The 23,784-nt window shown below is 41.2% G+C and overlaps 1 protein-coding gene across 1 annotated transcript in view; it reads left to right on the forward strand.

Moving 5' to 3' along the window:
* The first annotated feature begins 7,821 nt into the window (after nt 1-7,821).
* The window catches only part of LOC117502384, a 112,131-nt gene continuing 96,168 nt past the window's right edge, over nt 7,822-23,784 (forward strand). Inside the window, 3 exon segments of the mRNA XM_034161413.1 lie at nt 7,822-8,155; nt 10,871-12,539; nt 12,636-13,404. Of these exon segments, the coding sequence (XP_034017304.1) occupies nt 12,357-12,539; nt 12,636-13,404 (952 nt within the window). The 5' untranslated portion in view covers nt 7,822-8,155; nt 10,871-12,356.

Genomic DNA, 23,784 nt, shown 5'->3' on the forward strand with positions numbered 1-23,784 from the left:
ACAACCCCCGTACGGCTCTGGGGGACTTATGTATGCTTCAGGGGATGGTGGGGGGGTTCGTTGAATGACCAGTGGAATGTCTGTATTCGGCACCGGGTCGGCAGGAGGAGGAGCCGCAGCAGCGCTCTGATCGCGCGCTTCCACCTGTGCGGTGAGAGCCTCCATCCTGTGATTAAGGATGACGTTTTGCTCGGACTTCAAATCCAGCCGAGCGGTAATGGCGGTGAGGATTTGCTGCAACTCACCGAGCACGCCTCCTGCAGACGCCTGTGCACCCTGCTCTTCCATTGGCTGTCCAACAGATGGGTGACGCCCCTCGGGATCCATGACGCTGGCCGAGATATCCTGTTGTGAAAGTGTAGTGACACGGACCCACAACAGGGGGCGCAAATGAACGGTCAATAGATGAGCCAAAAGTAACAATTTAATGTTGTGAAGGTGCACAACGAATATACAGACAATCTCAGAATCTGATAACAGTCAATCCACAAAGGTGACGTGTGGGCAGGCTCGAGGATAGAAGACGTCTGTCCTGAGAAGAGCCGGAACCCCACGATTTTCCGCCGCCACCGAACCTGGTGAATACTGGAGCCGCCAAGTCCCGAATTCCCAGGTGATCACCGTCCCTGACTGTCGGATCTGGTACTGCTGGCGAAGAGCAAAGACAGTCAAGTGTGGGTGTGTGTACACCCCGTAACAACACGGTGGGAATGCCACCTCCACCTTTAACACACACTCGTGCAGCGTCTGTTTAACCACTTATCTGACGAGACGTAGGACGAAACAGTCGCGACCCACGCCGGTCCTCTGGTTGACAGCTGCAACACAATAACTCTTGGAATCACTTAATGCTGGCAGAGAATGTTACCTCCATAGAAGTACGATATCTCGGCGATGAGGTGGAGATGACGTCTGGGTTTTATGGAGTGAGATGATGAAGAATGAGTGACAGCTGTCAGGAAATAATGAGTGACAGCTGTCACTCCCAGCTGTGTCCGTGGCGGCAGCGCCCTCTCGTGCCTGAAGCCCGCACTTCAGGCAGGGCGCCCTCTGGTGGTGGGCCAGCAGTACCTCCTCTTCTGGCGGCCCACACAACAGTGGCGTCAACTCAGAAGATGGCACCATTTTGGTTCCAACTGTGCTGAACTACTGCATGAACCTTTAATGTTTTCAACATTTTTTAAAAATCATTTAACCATATACAGCAACACATCCAGGTACAGGTGCTATCAAATGGAATGGAATGATATTTATTATCATTTTCATTACAAATGCAACAACAACAAGATTACGTTTACACTCCAATTACTTCAGAATACAGCAATTAACCCACAATTATTACTTGTTTACTTTAATAATGGCACACATCAAAATTAAAGACAACACATATACATTTGACATTGTTTATGTGCTCTAAAGTTGAAACAGTCTGTCATCCAAATTGAGGCAAAGTAGGTGAAGGCCGCAGCAAACGTGAGTTGCGCTGCCATAAAAATTTACATACATTTACAATCTATGATGATTTATTTAATTAATTTAAAGCCTGATTTATGCAGTTGCACAGCTGTAACTCCGTGCTATGCAATGATGTGTGTGACAGTTTTAAAGATCTCCGTCTCTGGACTTTGCTTTATTCTGGACTAATTTGACCCCCAACAAGCTTTTCTTTCTACAATCTTCACCTCCAAATCAAAGGTAAGCTGAACATTTTCCTCTTTTACTGACTTTGTGCTGTAAATGTGCAGACTTTTCTGATCCATTTATCAGCGTGCACACTATAAAAACTGTTATAATATTAAGGGAGATAAAGGACTGAAAGCAGAAACGTGTCAAATCACAGCCGATTGTGTCTGATTTAACAGGGGCACGTCAGGCTTCAGGTCTGAACACGGTTTGAAAAACTAAACGGTCGGGCTTTTGATCACAGAAATAATATATAGTCTTGGATTTTATCCTATGATCACAAAACCTACTAGGATAACACAGCACAGTTCAACATTAATAGATAATATTTTTTTTATAATGACTTGGAAGACACTACAGTGACCGGCATACTCGTAAGTGATATAACTGACCACCTACCAGTTTTTGCTGTTATAGATGGTGAGAATATTATAGAGCAAAAGAAATGTTACACATATAGAAGAATGAAATCAGAACAATCAATAGCAAACCTAAAGGAAGATCTATTAGAGCAAAACTGGAGTGAGGTGTGTGAGGAAAAAAATGTTAACACATATAGCACATTTCTTAAAAAAATCAGGATATTGTATGACAAGCATTGCCCAATAAAATGTTTAAGTATAAAACAAAAAGAAAAGAAAATGTATGGATGTCAAAGGGGCTTATAAATGCTTGTAAAAACAAACATTTTTTTATATAAGGAATTTATTAAGGAAAGAACAATAGATACTGAAAAAAAGGTACAAAAAATATAAAAATAAACTCACAAGTATATTAAGAAGTTGTAGGAAAAATTATTTTAGCACCAAATTGGAAAAAAATAAGGATAACACAAAAGGATTATGGGCAGTATTGAACACAATTATTAGAAAAGGGAGGGAAGCACTTGCTTAACCACAATATTAACAAATTCATGAGGACAGAATGATAACAGATACCAAATGTATTGCTAATGAATTTAACAAGTTTTTTGTGAATGTGGGCTCCAATTTAGCCAATGAAATTAAAGATGATGATGAGGCAGAAGTAGAAGCTTGTAAAAATGTAGAAATAAACAGCTCAATGTTTCTAAATGCAATAGAAGAGGAGGAGATATTGAAAATTGTTCATGAGCTCAAACCAAAAACCTATACAGATTTTAATAATACTGACATGGAAATTATTTAAAAAGTGACTGGAGTGATAGTTAACCCACTGGTGTATATATTTAATTTATCCTTCCAAACAGGAATATTTCCACAGGAAATGAAAATTGCAAAAGTGGTTCCATTATATAAAGCTGGTGATAAACATTGTTTCACAAACTATCGCCCAGTATCCATCCTCTCACAATTTGCAAAAATCTTGGAAAAACTATTGTTAAAAGACTAATAGTTTTATTGACAAACATAATTTATTAGCTAAAAGTCAGTAGGGTTTAGGGTAGGTAGATCCACATCATTGGCTCTCCTTGATCTGGTAGAGGAAATTACAGAAGGTTTAGATAAAAAGAAATGTGCAATAGGTGTATTCCTGGATTTTAGTAAAGCATTTGACACCATCAAACATAATTTACTCATAAAAAAAAAAAGGAACGATATGGAGTTAGAGGCATAGTGTCATCATGGATTAGAAGCTATATAAGTCATAGAAAGCAATTTGTTCAACTAAATGAAATTAAATCAGATTTGCAAGAAATAAAGTGTGGCGTACCACAAGGCTCGGTGTTGGGACCGATTTTGTTCTTAATGTATGCAAATGATTTAAACAATATCTTAAGAAATATGAAAATTGTATCATATGCAGATGATACAAATGTATTTGCATCTGGTGAGAATCTCAAACAGACACTTGAGCTAGCCACACAAGAGTTGATTAAAATAAAGAGATGGTGTCATATAAATAAATTAGCTGTAAATTTGAAGAAAACTAAGTTCAAGATATTTGAAAACATTAAAAAAAATAATAATAATGAAGTAAAGTTGAGTATTGATGATGTAGAATTAGAATTAGTTGATGAAATAAAATTTCTAGGTGTAATTCTGGATAATAAAATTAGTTGGAAGGGACATATATGACACGTCCGGTCAAAGCTGGCTAAATGTCTTGCAGTCATGAGAAAAACTCGGCACCTATTAACTAAACAGGCCTTAACAATACTATACTGTTCATTGTTTTCTGCCCTATCTTACCTCTTGTGTTGAAGTGTGGGTCACACATACAAAATAAACATTCAACCATTAACTATTCTGCAAAAAAAAAAAGTGATACCGAGTTGTAAATAACAAACGTTACAGAGATCACACTCACAGCTTATTCTTGGAGTCAAAAGTTCTAAAATTTGCTGATCAATTTTAGAACTGCTCAAATACTTTTTAGAGCAAGGAATAAGTTACTTCCAGTGCACATACAAAAAATGTTTTCTGATAGAGATGGGAAATATAATCTAAGAGGAAAATTGAATTTGAAAACAAAGTGTGTAAGAACAACATGTAAGAGTTTTAGTGTAACAGTCAGTGGAGTGAAGCTCTGGAATAGCTTGCCTGAAAACATTAAGCAAAGTAAAAACATCCAGGAATTCAAAAAAGAATATAAAAAATTAATTTTTGATGCATATAAAAATGAGTAATGTAATTTAATCATTACATGTACAATGTAATCAAACTAATGCTGTTTTCTTATTATATTTAAATGTCCTTTCACATACCATATGACTACATGTAAATTAGGGGTAGGGCTTGATAAGATTAAGCTTCATCCTACTCCTTTTTGAAACATGCATGATTTATAAATGTACTTTTGGGGAAAAAAATGCTGATTTTAACATGTTTTAAAAGAAAGAAAGAAAGAAAGAAAGAAAGAAAGAAAGAAATGACTCCCGTCCCACTTTACTCAAATCAGCAAGTGTCACAGCTGAACTTTAATTTGTACCTCTGCACATCCAGACTGCTCAGGGTTTTTAATGGAAATACATTGCGATCGGACGGGACATTTTATCCCATGTGAGCGAAAAATCCTCTGTACAAAATCCGTTATACACAGTGTTTATTACATGGAAAACAATACAAAAACTTTTTTTGTCTGGTGACTGCGAATATCCGGTTTATACAATGACGGTTTAGGTGAGTTTTACTGTGCATGGGACTGAACAATAAATTTACCTCTCAAAGCTTTGATGACGAAGTCGGCTTCCGTCCCACACAGCTGACTTTATTTTTCCACATTTTTCTTCTGTTTGGATCTGAAGTGAATCTGTACATCTTGAAGCCTTTGTTGTGTCTATTTGTGCCTCCAAATGTGCAGCAACCTGGCATTTTCAGGGAATAGCTTGGATTTCCATGCAGACACATTAACAGTGAACCCTATTTTGAACCCAAGACGGCACCATGAGTCACGTGACTGATTTTTTTTCAACTCATCTTGTCGCCACTCTCTCTATCAAGGCACTCTATGGCAGCCAGCCCACCCCCTTCTGACTGTTGCAAAACACATAACAGACAGAAACTAATGTATGATTTTAGGGTTTAAGCTTTAAGGGCTGGAGGTTTGGACCAAACCCATGCCTAAACGTGCGCCAACATGGCGTTATCACGGCGCTATCATGGCACTACGTGGCTTAGTGTGGCTGATGCGAGCCATTCGAGGCTCTAATGACAGGTCGGTCGTGGCTCACTAGAGGCTGCTACGTGGCACATGCGGGGCACAGAGAGGCACATAGAGGCACCTTCATAGCGGATACATGATAGATGAAAACGTGGGTCATTCTTTGAATAATCACTGACACACCCATGCGTGGCTCCTTATTCTTCCTTCATTATTTGGTGGGACCCAGGCTTAGCAGACTGAAAGTTAATGGAACTAAATTTAGCGGAAGCTAATTGGTCTGCTGATGTAGGGACGAGACAAAAAAAAAATGAAAGTCCATAAACTGTTCTTTTTACAGGTGCAATTGATAGAGCATGAAAAAACAAATAAATTAACACCAAGATGGTCAATATTGGTTAGGAAATAAGGAAGTTATGGTAATTTTAGTAAAAAAAACAAAAAAATCTGTATATTTATTCCTATTGATCAATTACGCACGGTTATTTTCGAGTTCTCAAAAACCACGTTCTCAATATCGGATTGTCATGAAATGTCATCATTATGTCGACAAAATATTATATTTTAGGGCTACTTACCTTTGAATGACTGCTGTAAAGGTGATTGTGGTTTTTACGCTTGGTAAAGTTGAGCAAAATGTTCAGTACGAACGAAGTATATGAATGAAATGGCAGAATTGAACCGGACAAAAACGAGGTCAAAGAGGAACTTCCTGCCTACGTCATTACAAGGAATTCCATGTGAAATACCCCAGCGAGACAATGAAAAAAGCAATCTTGTGGGGAATCCTCTGCACACTGCGCACAACGATAAACACGCATCTATGGAATGCGCATGCGGCCCTCAATCGGGAGATTGTCTCATCCCTAGCTGATGGTTTTCAAAATGAGCTGAAAACCTAATCCGCTAACCAAAAAAGTTAGCGTCGCTAATTAGCGGTTACCAGATTAACGGAACTGTGCCCTCCACTGATATCCAGTGTTTTAAACAGATCAGTGGGTTCCGTTGTTGCCGGCCGAACAGTCCCCCCTAAAAATTGGTCCACCCTCCCTTCACTGCATGAGTCATTAGCCACGGTTCACCAATTATCACCTCGCTTCTAGAGATGGGCGGATCGATCCTAATATCGATAATACCGATACCAACGTTGGTATTGATATTGAACGAACCTGTTGTAAAAATATCGATACTCAAGCTTTTTCTCTCCCGCACGCACTGACTGCTGTGCATGCAGATTCATCAAAGTCTACTCTCTGTCTGTAAGAGCAGCGCTGCGCTGTGTCACACAACACGGAGCAGCGCACCCTTGTATTGTGGTTTGTCAGCCCTCTTCCTCAGGAGAGTTTGTTTTACGTTGCGTTGAGGGATATTTTTTTAACAAAAATGTTGATTGTGATAATAAAGTATTTTGTTGTCACGTACAATGTCTTTTGGATCCTTTGGATCTATGAAGCTTAAATATGAAAAAGTATTGGTATTTATAGCGGAGATACTGGGCCTGTATTTACTTGGTATTGGATTAATACTGAAATTCCCGGTATCGCCCACCTCTACTCGCTTCTGCTTAAAACTGCACTCCGATCATCATCTATCTCAGCGACAGATATCTGAAGCGTTTTGTATCACAATCATTTCCTCATAAATTCAGTATTGTTTCATCAAAAAAATGGACAAAGCAATCAGAGCGCAGCAGCTACACAAGCTGCTATCTGATGCGTTCATGATTTAAGAGGTTTATCTTGTCATTAATCCATTTGATCATGTTGGGTGAAGAGACTGTCTCAGATGAGCTGCTGAGCTCTGAAATGACGTGCAGGACCAATTTTTAGGGGCGGACCGTTCGGTCTGCAACACCTGCACTCAGCCAATTTGAAGTTTTGAAGGGATGGTAAGAAAGGGTTTGGAATCAGGGGTTTTTAGGTGGATTACTGGGGGACAGAACAGCTGCGCGCGCGTGTGTGTGTGTGTGTTTGGGGGGGATACATCAGACTTCATTCTGCACCGGTATCATCAGGTTTCACCAGTGCTACGGGGTCAAGGTTCTGAGTGAAACGTGGGAGCGTCACCCGGACAAAGTGGAAAAATGGCACGGGGCACAGCGTGGTGTGTGTGTGGGAATTTTATCAAACCTGACTTCCATAACTTCTAGCAGTGGAAGATGGGCTTTAAAAGACAACTGCGTCTGAAGAGGGACGCGATCCCGTACATTCCGACCGGCGGCCAGGAGCGTGAAAACGTTGTGTTTGTGAAATAATCATCAAGGAGAAAACAACGGCAAGACAAAAAGCATGACCAACTAAAGTGAGTGTGTGAATAAATCGCAGGTCACGTGAGTTAGAATGTAAACAAAGCAAATCATCAAATCCCCCCCCCACACACACACACACACACACGCTCCTAGCTGTGGTCCCTTCTAAAAAGAACTACCCAGATATTAATGTATATAAAACCTATACTCCTTCAGTTTGATGTTGGGGCATTTTGTCAAAAATACAATTATTAATAATAATACAATTACATCCGGAGGGTTCTACGGCAGCCGACGGCGGACAAACTTATCAGCGCCAATCCAGCGTTGCCCGTCCGAGCGGCTGGCGCGGTACTTTGTGCCCGTTGTTCGGGCTGAAATCATTCCCAGTCCAAGCCTGGAAGTTTCTGTTGCAGGTCGGAGGAGGTTTTGCTGATTTTTTTTCCTGTCGTGGCAAACGTCTTCGCGCGGCGCAGGCAGCCGCAGATTATCTGATGGTAGCGAACTGTCGGCTAAATGCGTGCTAACTTTAGCTTGGCAAGAGCAGCTAAATGGTGAGCTGGTGCTTATTTGCAGGTTGTGCAAATAGTGGGGTAATATCAGCAAACAATGGCGAACTCAAATGAAGAGGCGCAGACAAAGGTAAAGGCACCCCGTTTTTAAATGGCCCTCTGCAAGACTGTAGCTTTTGGCTAATGCTAGGTGCAGAGCTAAGGCTAACTCGTGTTTACATAGCCGCGGCCGTGTTGATAACCTTTAAATTCATGTTGGAGCAAATGGGTTTAAAGTGCGAGTTCGTGCATGCAGCTAAAAAAAACTCTTAATTATCTTTTTAATCATGCTTTTTGCCGCCCATATCCACACGGTTAGCATTAGCCGTCTTTTTTCAGCATACGCTTCTTAATGTTATTTCCCGTCAATAAATTGGGTATTTCCATCAGTTATCAAGCACATTGGAAAACTTTACAAGCCGTACTTTTGAGGTTTTTAATCTGTGTTTCACTCGGGATCCTAATGCTGCATGCTAGTTTTAGGTTTATTGAAATTAATAGTCAATTTAACAATACTGCCACAAAATAAAGTATTTTAATGGATCAATGTTTTAATGATTGTTGTAAGACATTGTCAACAGTCAATCCTCTACATGCTCAACTATGACAACTGAGTGACAAGTTATTTTTAAAACAAAATGTTGGGAAGACAATACACTGGTATCAGCGACGGAACTCAGACTACATTTTCCAGAAGTTTTCTTTGTATTCTTGCGTTCTTGTAGTTTGACTGCTTGCAGCATATATTGCATTTGTTGTGATTACTACAGGGACTATGTACCCACAGCTGGCTGTGCAACAGTTAAAATTCCACCTCCAGCATGTGGAAAAATGAGAATCAGTTCCCATTTAGAGGACAGTGATTGAGCATTCTCTCACCTGTTCAGAAAATAGATAACATTACTTCTACGAATCTTAAAAAAAGTACACTTATATGTTACCCCAGAGGGTGGCGTATGCTGCAATGCTCCAGCTTGATATCGCTTATTGTGTTGAAATAGAATCGGAGTTCTCCTAAATGTCATTTTATTTTCAAGTATTAACATAAAGATATTCTGGTAGGGAAGTTTTATGCTTAAAGTAGACCTGCATTTAAATAAATGTCAGATCTCAGAAAGAAATAGCTGATATGTATTTATAAGACCCTTATGAATGCAGTAAAGTAAATCTGCAAGAATTTGTAATTCAGCGGAGAAATCTTCATTTAAAAGTGACAAATTTGCAGCTAAAATTTGGCCCTCAGCGAAAACTGTTTGTACATCCGGGTCATTGCAGTGACGTCCGGCAGAAGACGGAGCGCTCCCGCCTTCAGTCCGATCCCGCATTGAATTGATTTTATCTGTTAGTAATGTTACTGTTATACACATCTTGGTTTCAGCATCCAAAAGTAAGCTGCAATGAATGTGAGATACAGCTCTGCATGCTCAGATCAGCGGCGACATCCACAGCAGGCGACGTTCTTCCCCAACGCCTCGCTCTCTGCCTCCGCTGCGCTTACTGAGTCTGCGTGCTCGGTAAACGCCGAAGCGGGCCACTCGCATCGCCCTCGTGTCTGCTGTGCAGCCAGCACCACGTCCCTGTCTACTGAAGTGCCTTGGGGCAACTGTTTGTTGTGATTTGGCGCTATATAAATAAAATTGATTTGATTTGAATGGAGGTGCAGCCAACTTGGCAAAAGTCCAGAGACTACGCTCGCTGTTTTGATGCGGAGCGGCCGGTACACCTGTCGCTGCAAGGACAGACTTTTGCGGCAAAATCCGCAGCGCCCCACGTCTCGGTAATCGGAGCCGCAGAGCTCCATGGCCACTGAGAGAGGTTTATATCTTTTTAATGGTCCTGCCTCCATACCCCGCGACGGTAACACCGGAGGCGAAAGACAGTAGATTTTCAATGCGACACCACTGAATCAAACGGGTGTATGAAAAAGTCCCCCAAAATAATTTTCAAGCACAAATAAAAGAAATGTGTACTCACCAAACGTGCCGCAAGACAATATGAAGTTTTTAAAAAAGTAGATCCTTCCGTATAAGACAAGAAAAAGGTGCAGATGCCAAGTGACGTAAATCCACAAATTACAGTTGGCGCGCGCAATGCATGCTGGGATAGGGTCTTTTCCCTGACGTCTCGGCAGTGTCCCGGATGTGATGACAGTTTTGCGGAGGGCTAAATTTTAGCTGTAAATTTGTCACTTTTAAATGAAGATTTCTCCGTTGAATGACAGATCTGGGCTTGCAGATTTACTTTATTACATTCAGAAGGAACTTATGTGTAAATATAAGTCATTTTTTGGTCCAAAGATCTGACTGCATTTATTTCAGTACAGGTCTACTTTAAATTTGGATTTCAGAAGTTGCAGGAAAATTTGAATTGTAACTAACCTAAACATGCTTGTGTGATCACGGTGAGATAAGCTCAGACTTTGATCCCATGCTAAGGAAATTCACTAGTTATAATTATAATAAAAAGATGAAAACAAGTGAAATTAAACAAGTATTAAACTATGAAAAGTCACAAAACCATATACAAAAAAGGTAAAGAAAACATTGCATTTAATAATAATATTAAAGAAAAACACAGGCTACAAACTTGCACTTGAAAGTGTGGCGTACAGACATAAAAATCATTGTGAATAAATTTTTGCAGAGTTGAACCATGTGGATAATTTTATAGAAATGTACCAACTGAAGTTGTCTGTGCCTGAGGGAAAAGTTACATGTATTTTCACACAGTACACTGGAAAGTGAAACTGTAGGCAAAGTGATGGTATACTTTGTATTTTTGATAGTGGATTTGTTGTTTTATGCAGGTAAAAGAACAGACTGACAGAGACTCCGTGGAAGTTGCTTTGCAGCCAGGAGCATCTGTGAATATGGGTGACCCAGTGGTTGATTTCAAATCTTCCCCAAGACCTTCTGAACACAGAGAGGCTGTTGACTTTGATTCTGTTGTTGGTGTACAAGGAACGGAGAGTAGAGAAACTAGGGTCAGAGTGGATGTAGACACATTAGTGAATATGTACAACCCAGAGTTAATCAAATCATCCACAAGACTTTCTGAACATGGAGAAGATATTGATTGTGGTTCTCTTACTTTCAAAAAAGAAACATCAATAAAAGAACCTGGCACCAGAGTTGAATCAGAAACATCAGAGGATATGTGCAACCCAGAGAGGAACAAATCATCCACAAGACTTTCTGACCATGGAGAAGATCTTGATTGTGATTCTCTTACTGTCAAAAAAGAAACATCAATGAAAGAACCTGGCACCAGAGTTGAACCAGAAACTTCAGAGGATTTGTGCAACCCAGAGAGGAACAATTATTCCACAAGACTTTCTCACTGTGGTAAAGTCACTGACTTTGGTTCTGTAGCTGCTGACAAAGAACCTGAGGAAAAAGAAACTGCTGCCAAGACAGAGCCAGAAACATTCATGGATATGTACAACCCAGACATTATTTACTCTTCCACAAGATCTTCTCAATGTGGACAAGATGGTAATGTTGATTCTGTAGTAATTGAAAAAGAAACTGAGGCCAAGCCTGAATCGGAAACATTAGTGGAATTGTCCAACCCAGAGATGATTGACTCTTCTGCAAGATCTTCTCAACACGGAGATGACCTCGTCTTTGGTTCAGTAGCTGTTGAAAAAGAAATGGAGAGAAAAGAAAGTGCAGCTAATGTGGAACCAGAAACGGTGGATATGTGCAACCCAGAGATGAATGAAGCTTCCATAAGACTTTATCAACATGGTGAAGACAGTGATGATGTTTCAGTCACTGTTGAAAAAGAAAGTGGGGCCAAAGCAGAACCAGAAGCATTAGTGAATCTAGATTGCCCAGAAGGTGATCTGAAATGCTCCTCTCTGCCCTTTTCTGGGCAGAGAGAGGATGACGACTTTGTTTTTTTTGAAAAAGAAATGGAGAGAAAAACTGAAACCAGAGAGGAGCCAGAAGAGTCTGTTGATACAGATGACCTGGAGATCGTTCCAAAACGTTCCCCAAGGCTTTATAAACATGTAGAGGATGTTGAATTTTGTTCTGTTGAAGAAAAAACTGAGAGAAAAACTGAAAACAAAGGGATACCAGAAGAGTCTGTGAATATGGGCAATCCGGAGATTGAGCCAAAACCTTCCCCAAAGCTTTCTGAGCATGTAGAGGATGTTGGCGTTGGTTCTGTTGAACAGAAAACTGAGAGAAAAACTGAAGACAAAGGGAGACCAGAAGAATCTGTGGATATGGGTGATGCGGTGATTGAGCCAAAACCTTCCCCAAAGCTTTCTGAACATGTAGAAGATGTTGGCTTTGGTTCTGTTGAACAGAAAACTGAGAGAAAAAAGTGAAGACAAAGGGAAACCAAAAGAGTCTGTGGATATGGGCAATCCAGAGATTGAGCCAAAACCTTCCCCAAAGCTTTGTGAACATGTAGAGGATGTTGACTTTAGTTCTGTTAAAGAGAAAACTGAAGCCAAAATGAAGCCAGAACAGTCTGGGGACCCAGAAGTTGAGCCAAAACCTAAACATGAAGATGTTGACTTTGGTTCTGCTGAAGAAAAAACTGAAGCCAAAGTGAAACGAGAAGAGTTGGTGGATTTGTGTGATCCAGAGATCATTCCAAGACCTTCCCCAAGAGTTTCAGAACATGGAGATGATGTTGACTTTGGTTCTGTTGATGAAAAAACTGAAGCAAAACTGAAACCAGAAGAGCCTGTGGATATGGGTGAGCCAGAGATTGAGCCAAAACACGAAGATGATGTTGATTTTAGTTCTGTAGCAGTTGAAAAAGAAACTGAGAGAAAAGATTTGGGGGCTGAAGTAGAGCAAGAACCATCTATGAATTTGGTTGACTCAGAGGTCAAGGTTAAATCTTCTTCAAAAGTTGAATGTGGGGAAAATGTTGATAGAGAAAATATGTCCAAAGTGGTCCGTGCTGTAAGTCCATCATCCTCACCTGAATGCTTGCCTGCAACCGACACAATCAGCTCTGCTGTGTTTGTGGGCAGCGACAGGCCAAGTTGTGCCTCAGAGTCTGACAGGGACTGTACAGAGGTGAAACCTGTGGAAGAATCTTCATTAAAAGAAGAAAGTGTGGGATGTACAGACATGAGCCTGGAGGAAAAGCCTCTTAGACCTGCTGAAAAGGTGGACCTAGACATGGATAGTAATCCAGACATCAGCCCAGAGAAGGTCAAGCAGTGTCCTGATTCTGCAGCTAATGACCTTGATGAGTTGATGGACATCGGTACTGTGGATCAGATGGAACAAGAAGCTCAGATGAAAGAAGAGGAAAAGAATATTTTGATGGATGTGGATAGCAACAGCTCGTCTGCCGTATCAAACACAGGTAAACAAAGAGCTTCTCCAATGATTTTTATTTTATTTTTTTTATTGCAAAGCAAAATAATAACACACCACAGATTTTTGTTGTTGATAAAATGCAGTAACGGGCTGTTTCACAAGTATGTGTCACTGGCACCAAAATATCAAAGTCGTTACTTTGGTCAAGTTATTCATCCATATCTAACTGTTGACTGGAGTACTTAAATGCCCAAAGTTCCAGACCTGTCAGATGTTTGCATATGTATTTATGGAAAGATTGAAAATAACAAGTACAACCTTTCCGGAGAGGACTTTTTTTATTTTATTTTTTTTTTTGACTAAGATAATTGTTGTGTAAATTATACAGACTAAGATTAGTGCAATCTACCCATATATACCGTCTACTGTAAACATGTGATGTAAGTATGTACTCAGAGTATACAACTGCTATTGCGTTTCTGTATTCTTAAATAGTGATGGATTATAAGTATTTCCGGAGAGGACAGTTTTTGACAGACGGAGAGTTACACCCCAATATTAAAGACGTTTGAGCAAATTAGGTACACATCCTTTTGTGGCATCACAGATAGTGATTACCTCTTTCAAACAAAAAATATTATTCACCTGCATGCTGTTTCCGGAGAGGACATTTTTGACAGATAAGTCATTTTATTTTTGAATGCCTGTTTCAAGTCATTTCCCCACTGGGCAACGATCTTGGGAGTTAGATTGTTATACAGTAGGCTTTAATAGGGAAATTAGTCCATTTAGTGCTTACCTACTAAATAAATAATAGTTCTGGCAGGCCATGAAATGACACATATTTAGGTAAAAACTGGTATAATTAGAGTTCTGCTGGTAAAGAAATGAGGATATCAAACCAAATGACCATTGCTGCTGATAGACCAGTTATCCATGTACGGCAAACTAAACTTTGTCATTTCCACCTTGTCAAATTTGTCTTGGCCCTCAAGTGCTCTGCAAACATTTCTGTCTCAAAAATCAATAAATACAACAACAAAACAGTACACTGCTTGCATGCTGATGGAAAATTCATCAGCTTATTGCATATTTCCCATTATATAATTTACAATTAAAACAGCATAATAAAACAGATAAAAACCAGATTAAAACAGATAATTTAAAGTACACACCTTACTTGTACACATGCACACAGTCAGATGTTTTTCTTTATCAAAAATAAATCACTGCACTACATACCAGACTTAAGAAAAAGTAAAAAAAAATAAAAAATAAAAACTCAAGTAACTCAGCTAGAGTGCCTTTTTTTGTGCGGGGGGTAACTTTTATCTGCTCCAAGCCAAAGAGTCAACGGAAGAAATTTCATTTGTAGTTCTTAACATATTTAGGGTGTATTTTAATCATTTACGTTGATGTTATTCCTCTCCAAACAGTTAGAAAAGAAGAATAGAAGAGGAAAAATAAGCACATCTTAAGTCTGGACTTGAAAGTCTCTACAGAATCTGACTGTTTTATTGATACAGGGAGCTCATTCCACAGAACAGGGGCACGATAAGAGAAAGCTCTGTGACCCACAGACTTTTTATTCACCCTTGATTCTGCACCCTGTGAACGCAGAGCCTGGGCCGGTACACAGGGTTTAATTAAGTCACCTAAGTAGGAAGGTGCCAGTCCATGAACAATTTTATAGGTTAGTAGCAGAACCTTAATCATCAGCTCATCAGTATAGCAATGGAAGGTAATCCAAAAATGCCGCAATATGTGCCCAAGGGGTGCTATATAAAGGGAGGAAACCAGGGGGCCTACGACGGACCCCTGTGGAACCCCAAATTTCATGTCACTAAGGTTAGAGGTAGTGTGTTGTACAAAACACAGTGAGAACGACTGGTCAGGTATGATGTCAACCATGCAAGGGCATTCCCAGTAACCCCAAAATGACTCTCCAGCCTATCGAATAGAACAGGGGTGCTCACACTTTTCAGCATGCGAGCTACTTATAAAACGACCAAGTCAAAATGATCTACCCACTACAAAAATGCAAAACATATAATTATTTTCAAATGTATTGTGGATTCTTTGTATGTACAATGTATGTTGATGTACCTTGCATAACTGAATGAACCAATATTGCACAACACACATAATAATTAACTATTAACATTTTTTGTAATTACCTGAGTTTACTTTGATGACTTGCACTGAATTGAATCAGCCAGGGATGCATAGTCTGGACAATAGCTGCTGACAGCCAGCCTCAAGCACACTTCCAAATGTTCATCAGTCATGGTGGAACGGTATTTGGACTTAATGATCTTCATGTAGGAAAAGGCTGACTCGCATAAATAAGTGGAGCCGAATAATGCAGTCAAGGAGGTAGCACATTTCCTCATGTTGGGGTACTTTACCTCTGTAAGTCCAAAACTGTCCACAAGCTCTCGACTTCAGCTCAATGTCGGTTTATAGAGTCAAAATCTCATCTTCCACTCCGGAAGAGTTCACGTGAAACAGTGCTGCAATGTTTGATGCGAGTGAATCAACCTCAACATCTTCCTGAAGAGGATAGCACATGAATGTAGGGACTGGCTCAAGCAAAGAAAAGTCTTGAAAGCGTTTGTCAAACTCTGACAGACAATTGTCGATCTGCTCCATGTAGCGTACACTGTCAAATTGCTCACGGGCCTTCCCTTGCTTCTCCAGCTCTGACGCCAGGTGCTGGAAATTTGCCAAATCATGTGCTGCAGCTTTGAGGAGAAATGTTGCATCTTTTGTTTGAAAGCGTTAGCTGAGCTGATCATATTGGTCACAGTTTTGTCTTTTCCTTGCAGCTCAAGATTAAGGTCATTCAACAAGTTTGTCAGATCGGTTAAAAATGCCAAGTCCAACAGCCACTGACCGTCATTTAGTTGCTTGTATTCTGCATGTCCAGATACATGGAAAAACTCCTTAATCTCCAGACAGAGCTCTCGAAAGCTTTGGAGGAATTTCCCACAACTAAGCCATCTCACGTCAGTATGTAGCAACAACTCAGAGTGGTCGCAGTCAGCCTTCTCCAGATGTGCACGGAATAGCCGTCTTTGAAGAGATCTGGCTCGACTAGAACAGGCGATCTTCGTTGCCACATCCATCTCTTTCATGTGAGCATTTTAGCGCATAACGCTTGTTGGTGAATTATGCAATGGTTATTCAAGAAGTCTGGGAATGCATCGTCCTGCCTGCACTTAGCAATAAATCCATTCACGCCCAACTGTTGCAGGTGCTCCCTCCATCTGTGGTGATAGACACCAATTTGTACACTGGGAGCTGAGTTTTCTCGATAAAGTTTTTAAACGTGTGAAATATGTCCTCTCCTCGCGTCTGTTCTTTCATGGGAAGTACTGTTAATAGCTCCTCTTCTGCAGTGAGATCACTAAACACCATACGAATGAAAATGCAAATCTGGGCTATGTCACTCACATCTGTAGATTTGTCCAACTGCAGTGAGAAACACTCACAATCTCCGATGTCAGCTGCAGAGCTTTGATTGAAGATAATATCTCTGCCTTATTTTTAAAGTCTCAGAACAATGAGTCAGCTGCTTCAACGAATGCCTCTTTTACCATCTCTCCGTCTTGGAAGGACTTACTGTTTTTTAACGATGACGTGACTCACCCGGAACGATGCTTCAGTGGCGGCTTTCGCTTTTGAAGTTTGAGTGAAAAATGACTGCTGTCCGGACAACTGGGATTTTAGTTCCTCCACCTTTCTCTTCTCAGCTGGCTTTTCGGCAGGAAGTCGGTGTCGTATTTTCCATGAACAGTCGAAAATGCCGCTCCACATTTCCCTTCTTTGGTACTGCGGTGGTAGATCGGCAGATGAGGCAAACGCACTTCGAAAATCAATCAATCAACTTTTTTCTTATATAGCGCCAAATCACAACAAACAGTTGCCCCAAGGCGCTCCATATTGTAAGGCAAGGCCATACAATAATTATGAAAAACCCCAACGGTCAAAACGACCCCCTATGAGCAAGCACTTGGCCACAGTGGGAAGGAAAAACTCCCTTTTAACAGGAAGAAACCTCCAGCAGAACCAGGCTCAGGGAGGGGCAGTCTTCTGCTGAGACTGGTTGGGGCTAAAATGACATCATGAAAAAAAAAGTCCACCTCCCATTCCGTATGAAAGTGATATGTTTTTGCCTTCTTACTTGGTCCAGCTTCTCACTCATTTGATGAGCATAAGCTTTAGCAAGGGCTTAAAATCAGAGGTAATCGCTGACTAGCTTGTCAGTTTTGCTGCGATTAGCGCCGTTGTTATGCATGAGCGGTGACCTAAAGGTCAAAATTCAGTTATCTGACTGGTTGGATAATAGGCTGACATCTATTTTTTTTTTTTTGTCATTCTGCGATCGACCCGTACTACCTCTGCAACCGACCAGTAGATCGCGATCGACATAATGAGCGTAGAATATGATGATCCACGGTATCAAACGCAACACAAAGATCGAACAGCACCAGAACCGTAGTGGTGTCTGAATCCGTTGCAAGTAGATCATTCACCACTTTAGTGAGAGCCGTCTCTGTGGAATGATATTTTCTAAAAGCAGACTGCAGTGGCTCAAAAAGATTATTCTCAGTAAGGTGGTCCATGATCTGCCTGTGAAACCACCTTTTCCAGAATTTTAGAGCAAAACCATAGATTTAATATCGGCCTTTAGGTTTTCAATACACTAGGGTCAAGATTAGATTTCTTAAGAAATGCTTTAATCACTACAGATTTGAAACAGTATAGGAACACATCCAGAGGTTGGACTATTTTTTTCACACAGTTGTTCACAAAGTGGTGATCCTTACCCCATCTTTGCTTGTGAGCAGCTGAGGACTTTTGGAGATGCTCCATTTATACCCAATCATGACGCTCACAATTAGTGTCCTCAGTTCCCAAACGCTTATTGAGTGTTGTTAGAAGGAAAGGTGATGTAACACAGTGGAAAACATTGGAATTGGGGTTGTACTTCGGTGGTACAAACCACAGCATTTTCAATGGGGTTTGGGCAAATTACATGCAAACAAAGTGAAAATGAAAAGAAAAAGTGACGATGCGGTGGGAAAGTGGACATGTGTTAAGTTTGTTTATGATCCAGAGCACAAACGTGTCAGGCCGTTTTGCAGGCGAGCAAATGGAGCTACTCTGGTTAGCTGTGTAGGCTAACACTTACCAACACGATGTCTCTCACATCTTCGCCTTCTCTTCTTCACCGGGAACTGAAAAAAAAAAATTATTTTTCGCAACTGCTTCGGTGATTGCAGCTGAAAACAATACTGTACACCATTTATCCATGTGAAGTTATGCTGTGTATATATATTAAACGGAGGTCCCCTTAAGTGGTCAAATCCTGCAATATCATGCAGGGTTCAAATGAGACTATGGTCTCCTATTAGAGGGTTATTCATGACCCCTTCAGATTTTTCCCCAAAATTTTTTATGGGTAGATATATGTTGAAAAGAAACAGAAACCACATTTTGTATCCTTGATAAGGTCCACCTTCTTTTAGGGGGTCCTGGAAATTTGGGGTCAAAATGAACCAAAATGGCAAAATCACAAAATTTAGGTTTTTGAATGTTCATATTTCCGTGCGCCGTGAGTGAGCCAAATTGATTTTCATTAGTGTTTGTCTATCTGGTATGGACTCTCCAAAAATGAGAAAATTTTGGCATCTCACTCAGGGCACAGCCCAGAGGTGGCACTGCAAATTGCTTTTTTTTTTTTTCTTTTCTTTTCTTTTCTAAATTGTGCACATTTTCACTGGGGCGGTGTGGCCTGCGTCCTTCGTTAGCCAAGATTTTTTTATGCAGGTGATGACAGATTAGAACCTCTCACTTTGATTTCAATGAAAATTTTGAAGGCTGACTTTGGGTACACAAGTATAGGGGGCACTGTTTGTCGCCAAAATGCGAAATTACCAGTTTTTGGCAAAGTGATTTCTCCATGTTCCCTGTTTGTTCATGTTCCATGTTCTCCATTTACCTGTTTGTTGTTTGTCACATTCTAAATTTTCTGGGACTGCATTTGCCCAGATATGAAACCAAAAGTAGTTGCCTCTAGGGACTAGTGTCTACACATAAGTATCAGTGGACCATATGCTAATTTACTAAATTCTGAAAGTTAGAAAAGGAAATCAGAAAAGCTATCTGGGACCTCAGAAAGCCCATCTGCAATTATTGCTTGATCTCCAAAATCAGTCTATGCAAGCGAAATTATGTTCAGTATGAGTGTTGTCATTAATGCCACTTCAAAAATTAAATTCATGGTAAGTAATTTATCCTAAACTTATGATCTGTTGTTTTTTCAAACTTATGCAAAAACAAATATTGAGAAAAAAATACAGTATGCGATAGTTAATAATCATTAAGAGCCTGTTCTTTCATAATTATGAATACATTTGACCACATTGCAGTTGGTTTTTTTTTAATGAGAACTCAACCAATTCTCAATTCTTTTTGAGTTCTACACATGTGGTGATAACTTATTTACACCAGGATGTTAATAAAATCAATGCTGGCTATTCTCAGAATAAGTACTTATATCCACAGTTTCAAATTGCATAAGTCAAATGGTGTCCACTTTATGGTCTTCTCAAAACATTAAAATTACTGTTCTGGATGGTCAGAATGCAGAAACCGTCAGCTTCTGGGGGAGGCTGACTTTGGCCAGATCCCCGGCCTATGGGCTTCGGCCCTCGCACTTTGTCCCCCCAATTTCTAGTTCTAAATTGCGCCTTTGCTCATATTGTCACTTAACATCTCTAGTTTCAGTAGTAAAAAGAGTTTTGTGCTTGGTTTTTCATATTGACCCTTTTTGCACTGTTTTTGTTGGACCACTTCACGAAGCGGCCAAATATGGTAAATTGGCAACTTCCTCCGATTTTCATGAAACGTGCAGAATTTGCTCCCATAACAGGGTAAAGGGGCCTCTTTAAGTTTGAGTGCAGTGTGACAAGCTATTCTGGTTGTAGGCTGCCACCTGGTGGCCAAATAGGAACTAAACTGCTAAAAATAAACAATGTTTGGTTCTTATGAAAAATGTGCAAAAAGTTGCTGAGAATAGGACAACACATTCATCTTCAACAGCTTAGTCCAATTAAGGGTCACGGGGGGTGGAGCCTATCCCAGCAGTCACAGGCGCCCCCTATACTTGTGCGTCTAAAGTCAGCTGCCAAAATTTTCATCAAAATCAAAGTAAGGGGTCCTAATCTATCATCACATGCATAAAAGACCTTGGCGAACGAAAGGTGCAGGCCACACCACCCTTGTGAAAATGTGCACAATTACAAAAAACATGACCCTAACTCAGCCACATGGGGTGTGCAGCCAGTACATTCTGAGTGCCGGTCCCAAGCCAGTATAAATGAGGAGGGTTGCGTCAGGAAGGGCATCCGGTGTAAAACAAGTCAACCCAACTATGCAGACTCAGAATCGAATTCCCATACCGGATCGGTCGCGGCCCGGGTTAACAACGTCCGCCACCGGTGCTATTGCCCAACAGGGTGCCGGTGGAAATTGGGCTATTGCTGGGCGAAGACGACGAAGAAGAGGAGGAAAACGTTGCCACGAACAGCGGGAGAAGAAGAAAACTAGAAGGGTGGAAATGAGAGTGGGGACTTTGAATGTTGGTAGTGTGACTGGTAAAGGGAGAGAGCTAGCTGATATGATGGAGAAGAGAAAGGTAGACATATCGTGTGTGCAAGAGACCAAGTGGAAGGGAAGTAAGAGCAGGAGCATCGGCGGTGGGTACAAGTTGTTGTACCATGGTGAGGACAGGAAGAGAAATGGTGTTGGGGTCATTTTAAAGGAAGAGTATGTTAAAAGTGTGTTGGAGGTTAAGCGAGTGTCTGACAGGGTGATGAGTGTGAAGTTGGAAATTGAAGGGGTGATGATGAATATCATCAGTGCATATGCCCCATAGGTAGGTTGTGAGATGAAGGAGAAAGAAGATTTCTGGAGTGTGTTAGATGAGGTGGTGGAGAGTGTGCCCAAGCATGAAAGAGTGGTGATAGGAGCAGACTTCAATGGGCATGTTGGTGAAGGGAACAGAGGTGATGAGGAAGTAATGGGTAGATATGGTATCAAGGATGGGAATGGGGAAGGACAGATGGTAGTTGATTTTGCAAAAAGGATGGAAATGGCTGTGGTGAATACATACTTTAAGAAAAGGGAGGAGCACAGGGTAACATATAAGAGTGGAGGAAGGTGCACACAGGTGGACTACATTCTTTATAGGAGATGCAAGCTAAAAGAAATCACAGACTGTAAGGTGGTAGCAGGAGAGAGTGTCACTAGACAGCATAGGATGGTTGTTGGTAGGATGACTTTAGAAGTAAAGAAGAAGAGGAGAGTGAGAGCTCAACAAAGGATCAGATGGTGGAAGCTGAAGGAGGAAGACTGTTGTGTGAAATTTAGCGAGCAGGTGAGAGAAGCACTAGTTGGAGGGGAAGCAGTTTTGGACAACTGGAAAAGTACTGCAGATGTGGTGAGGGAGACAGCTAGGGCAGTACTGGGTATGACATCTGGACAGTGGAAGGAAGACAAGGAGACTTGGTGGTGGAATGAAGAGGTCCAGGAAAGCATAAGGAGAAAGAGGTTGGCAAAAAAGTTTTGGGATAGTTGGAGAGATGAAGAAATTAGACAGGAGTACAAGGAGATGTGGCGTAAGGCGAGAAGAGAAGTGGCAAAAGCAAAGGAAAGGCATATTGCGAGCTGTACAAGAAGTTGAATAGTAAGGAAGGAGAAAAGGACTTGTACCGATTGGCCAGACAAAGGGACAGAGCTGGAAAGGATGTGCAGCAGGTTAGAGTGGTAAAAGATGCGCATGGTAATGTGCTGACAAGTGAGGAGTGTGTGCTGAGAAGGTGGAGGGAATATTTTGAAGAGTTGATGAATAAAGAAAATGAGCGAGAGAAAAGGCTGGATGATGTGGTGAGAGTAAATCAGGAAGTAAAAGAGATTAGCAAGGAAGAAGTGAGGGCTGCTATGAAGAGGATGAAGAGTGGAAAGGCAGTTGGTCCAGATGACATTCCAATGGAGGCATGGAAATGTCTAGGAGAGATGGCAGTAGAGTTTCTAACCAGATTGTTTAATAAAATCTTGGAAAGTGAGAGGATGCCTGAGGAGTGGAGACGAAGTGTGCTGGTTCCTATTTTCAAGAACAAGGGTGATGTGCAGAGCTGCAGTAACTACAGAGGCATAAAGCTGATCAGCCACAGCCTGAAGTTATGGGAAAGAGTAGTAGAAGCTAGGCTTAGAAAACAGGTAAAGATCTGTGAGCAGCAATATGGTTTCATGCCGAGAAAGAGCACTACAGATGCAATGTTTGCTCTGAGAATACTGTTGGAAAAGTACAGAGGACAGAAAGAGTTACATTGTGTGTTTGTGGACTTAGAAAAAGCTTATGATAGGGTGCCAAGAGAAGAGTTGTGGTATTGTATGAGGAAGTCTGGAGTGGCAGAGAAGTATGTTAGGGTAGTGCAGGACATGTACAAGAATAGTGTGCCAGCGGTGAGATGCGCAGTTGCAATGACAGACTCATTCAAGGTGGAGGTGGGATTACACCAAGGATCAGCTCTGAGTCCTTTCTTGTTTGCAGTGGTGATGGACAGGTTGACAGATGAGATCAGACAGGAGTCCCCATGGACTATGATGTTTGCAGATGACATTGTAATCTGTAGTGAGAGTAGAGAGCAAGTTGAGTCTAGTCTGGAGAAGTGGAGATATGCTTTGGAGAGAAGGGGAATGAAAGTCAGTAGAAGCAAGACTGAGTACATGTGTGTGAATGAGAGGGAGCCCAGTGGAATAGTGCAGTTACAAGGAGTAGAAGTGGTGAAAGTAGATGAGTTTAAATATTTGGGGTCAACTGTTCAAAGTAATGGAGAGTGTGGTAGAGAGGTGAAGAAGAGAGTGCAGGCAGGGTGGAGTGGGTGGAGAAAGGTGGCAGGAGTGATTTGTGACCGAAGAATATCAGCAAGAGTGAAGGGGAAAGTTTACAAAACAGTAGTGAGACCAGCTATGTTGTATGGTTTAGAGACAGTGGCACTAACAAAAAGACAGGAGGCAGAGCTGGAGGTGGCAGAGCTGAAGATGTTGAGATTCTCTTTGGGAGTGACAAGAATGGACAAGATTAGGAATGAACATATCAGAGGGACAGCTCAGGTGGGACGGTTTGGAGACAAAGTCAGCGAGGCGAGATTGAGCTGGTTTGGACATGTGCAGAGGAGGGACCCAGGGTATATAGGGAGAAGGATGCTGAGGATGGAGCCACCAGGCAGGAGGAGAAGAGGGAGACCAAAGAGGAGGTTCATGGATGTGCTGAGAGAGGACATGCAGGTGGTTGGTGTGACAGAGGAAGATACAGAGGACAGGGTGAGATGGAAACGATTGATCTGCTGTGGCG

This window comes from Thalassophryne amazonica, chromosome 20 (genome assembly GCF_902500255.1).
Source record: "Thalassophryne amazonica chromosome 20, fThaAma1.1, whole genome shotgun sequence".
In the NCBI taxonomy this organism is placed as follows: domain Eukaryota; kingdom Metazoa; phylum Chordata; class Actinopteri; order Batrachoidiformes; family Batrachoididae; genus Thalassophryne; species Thalassophryne amazonica.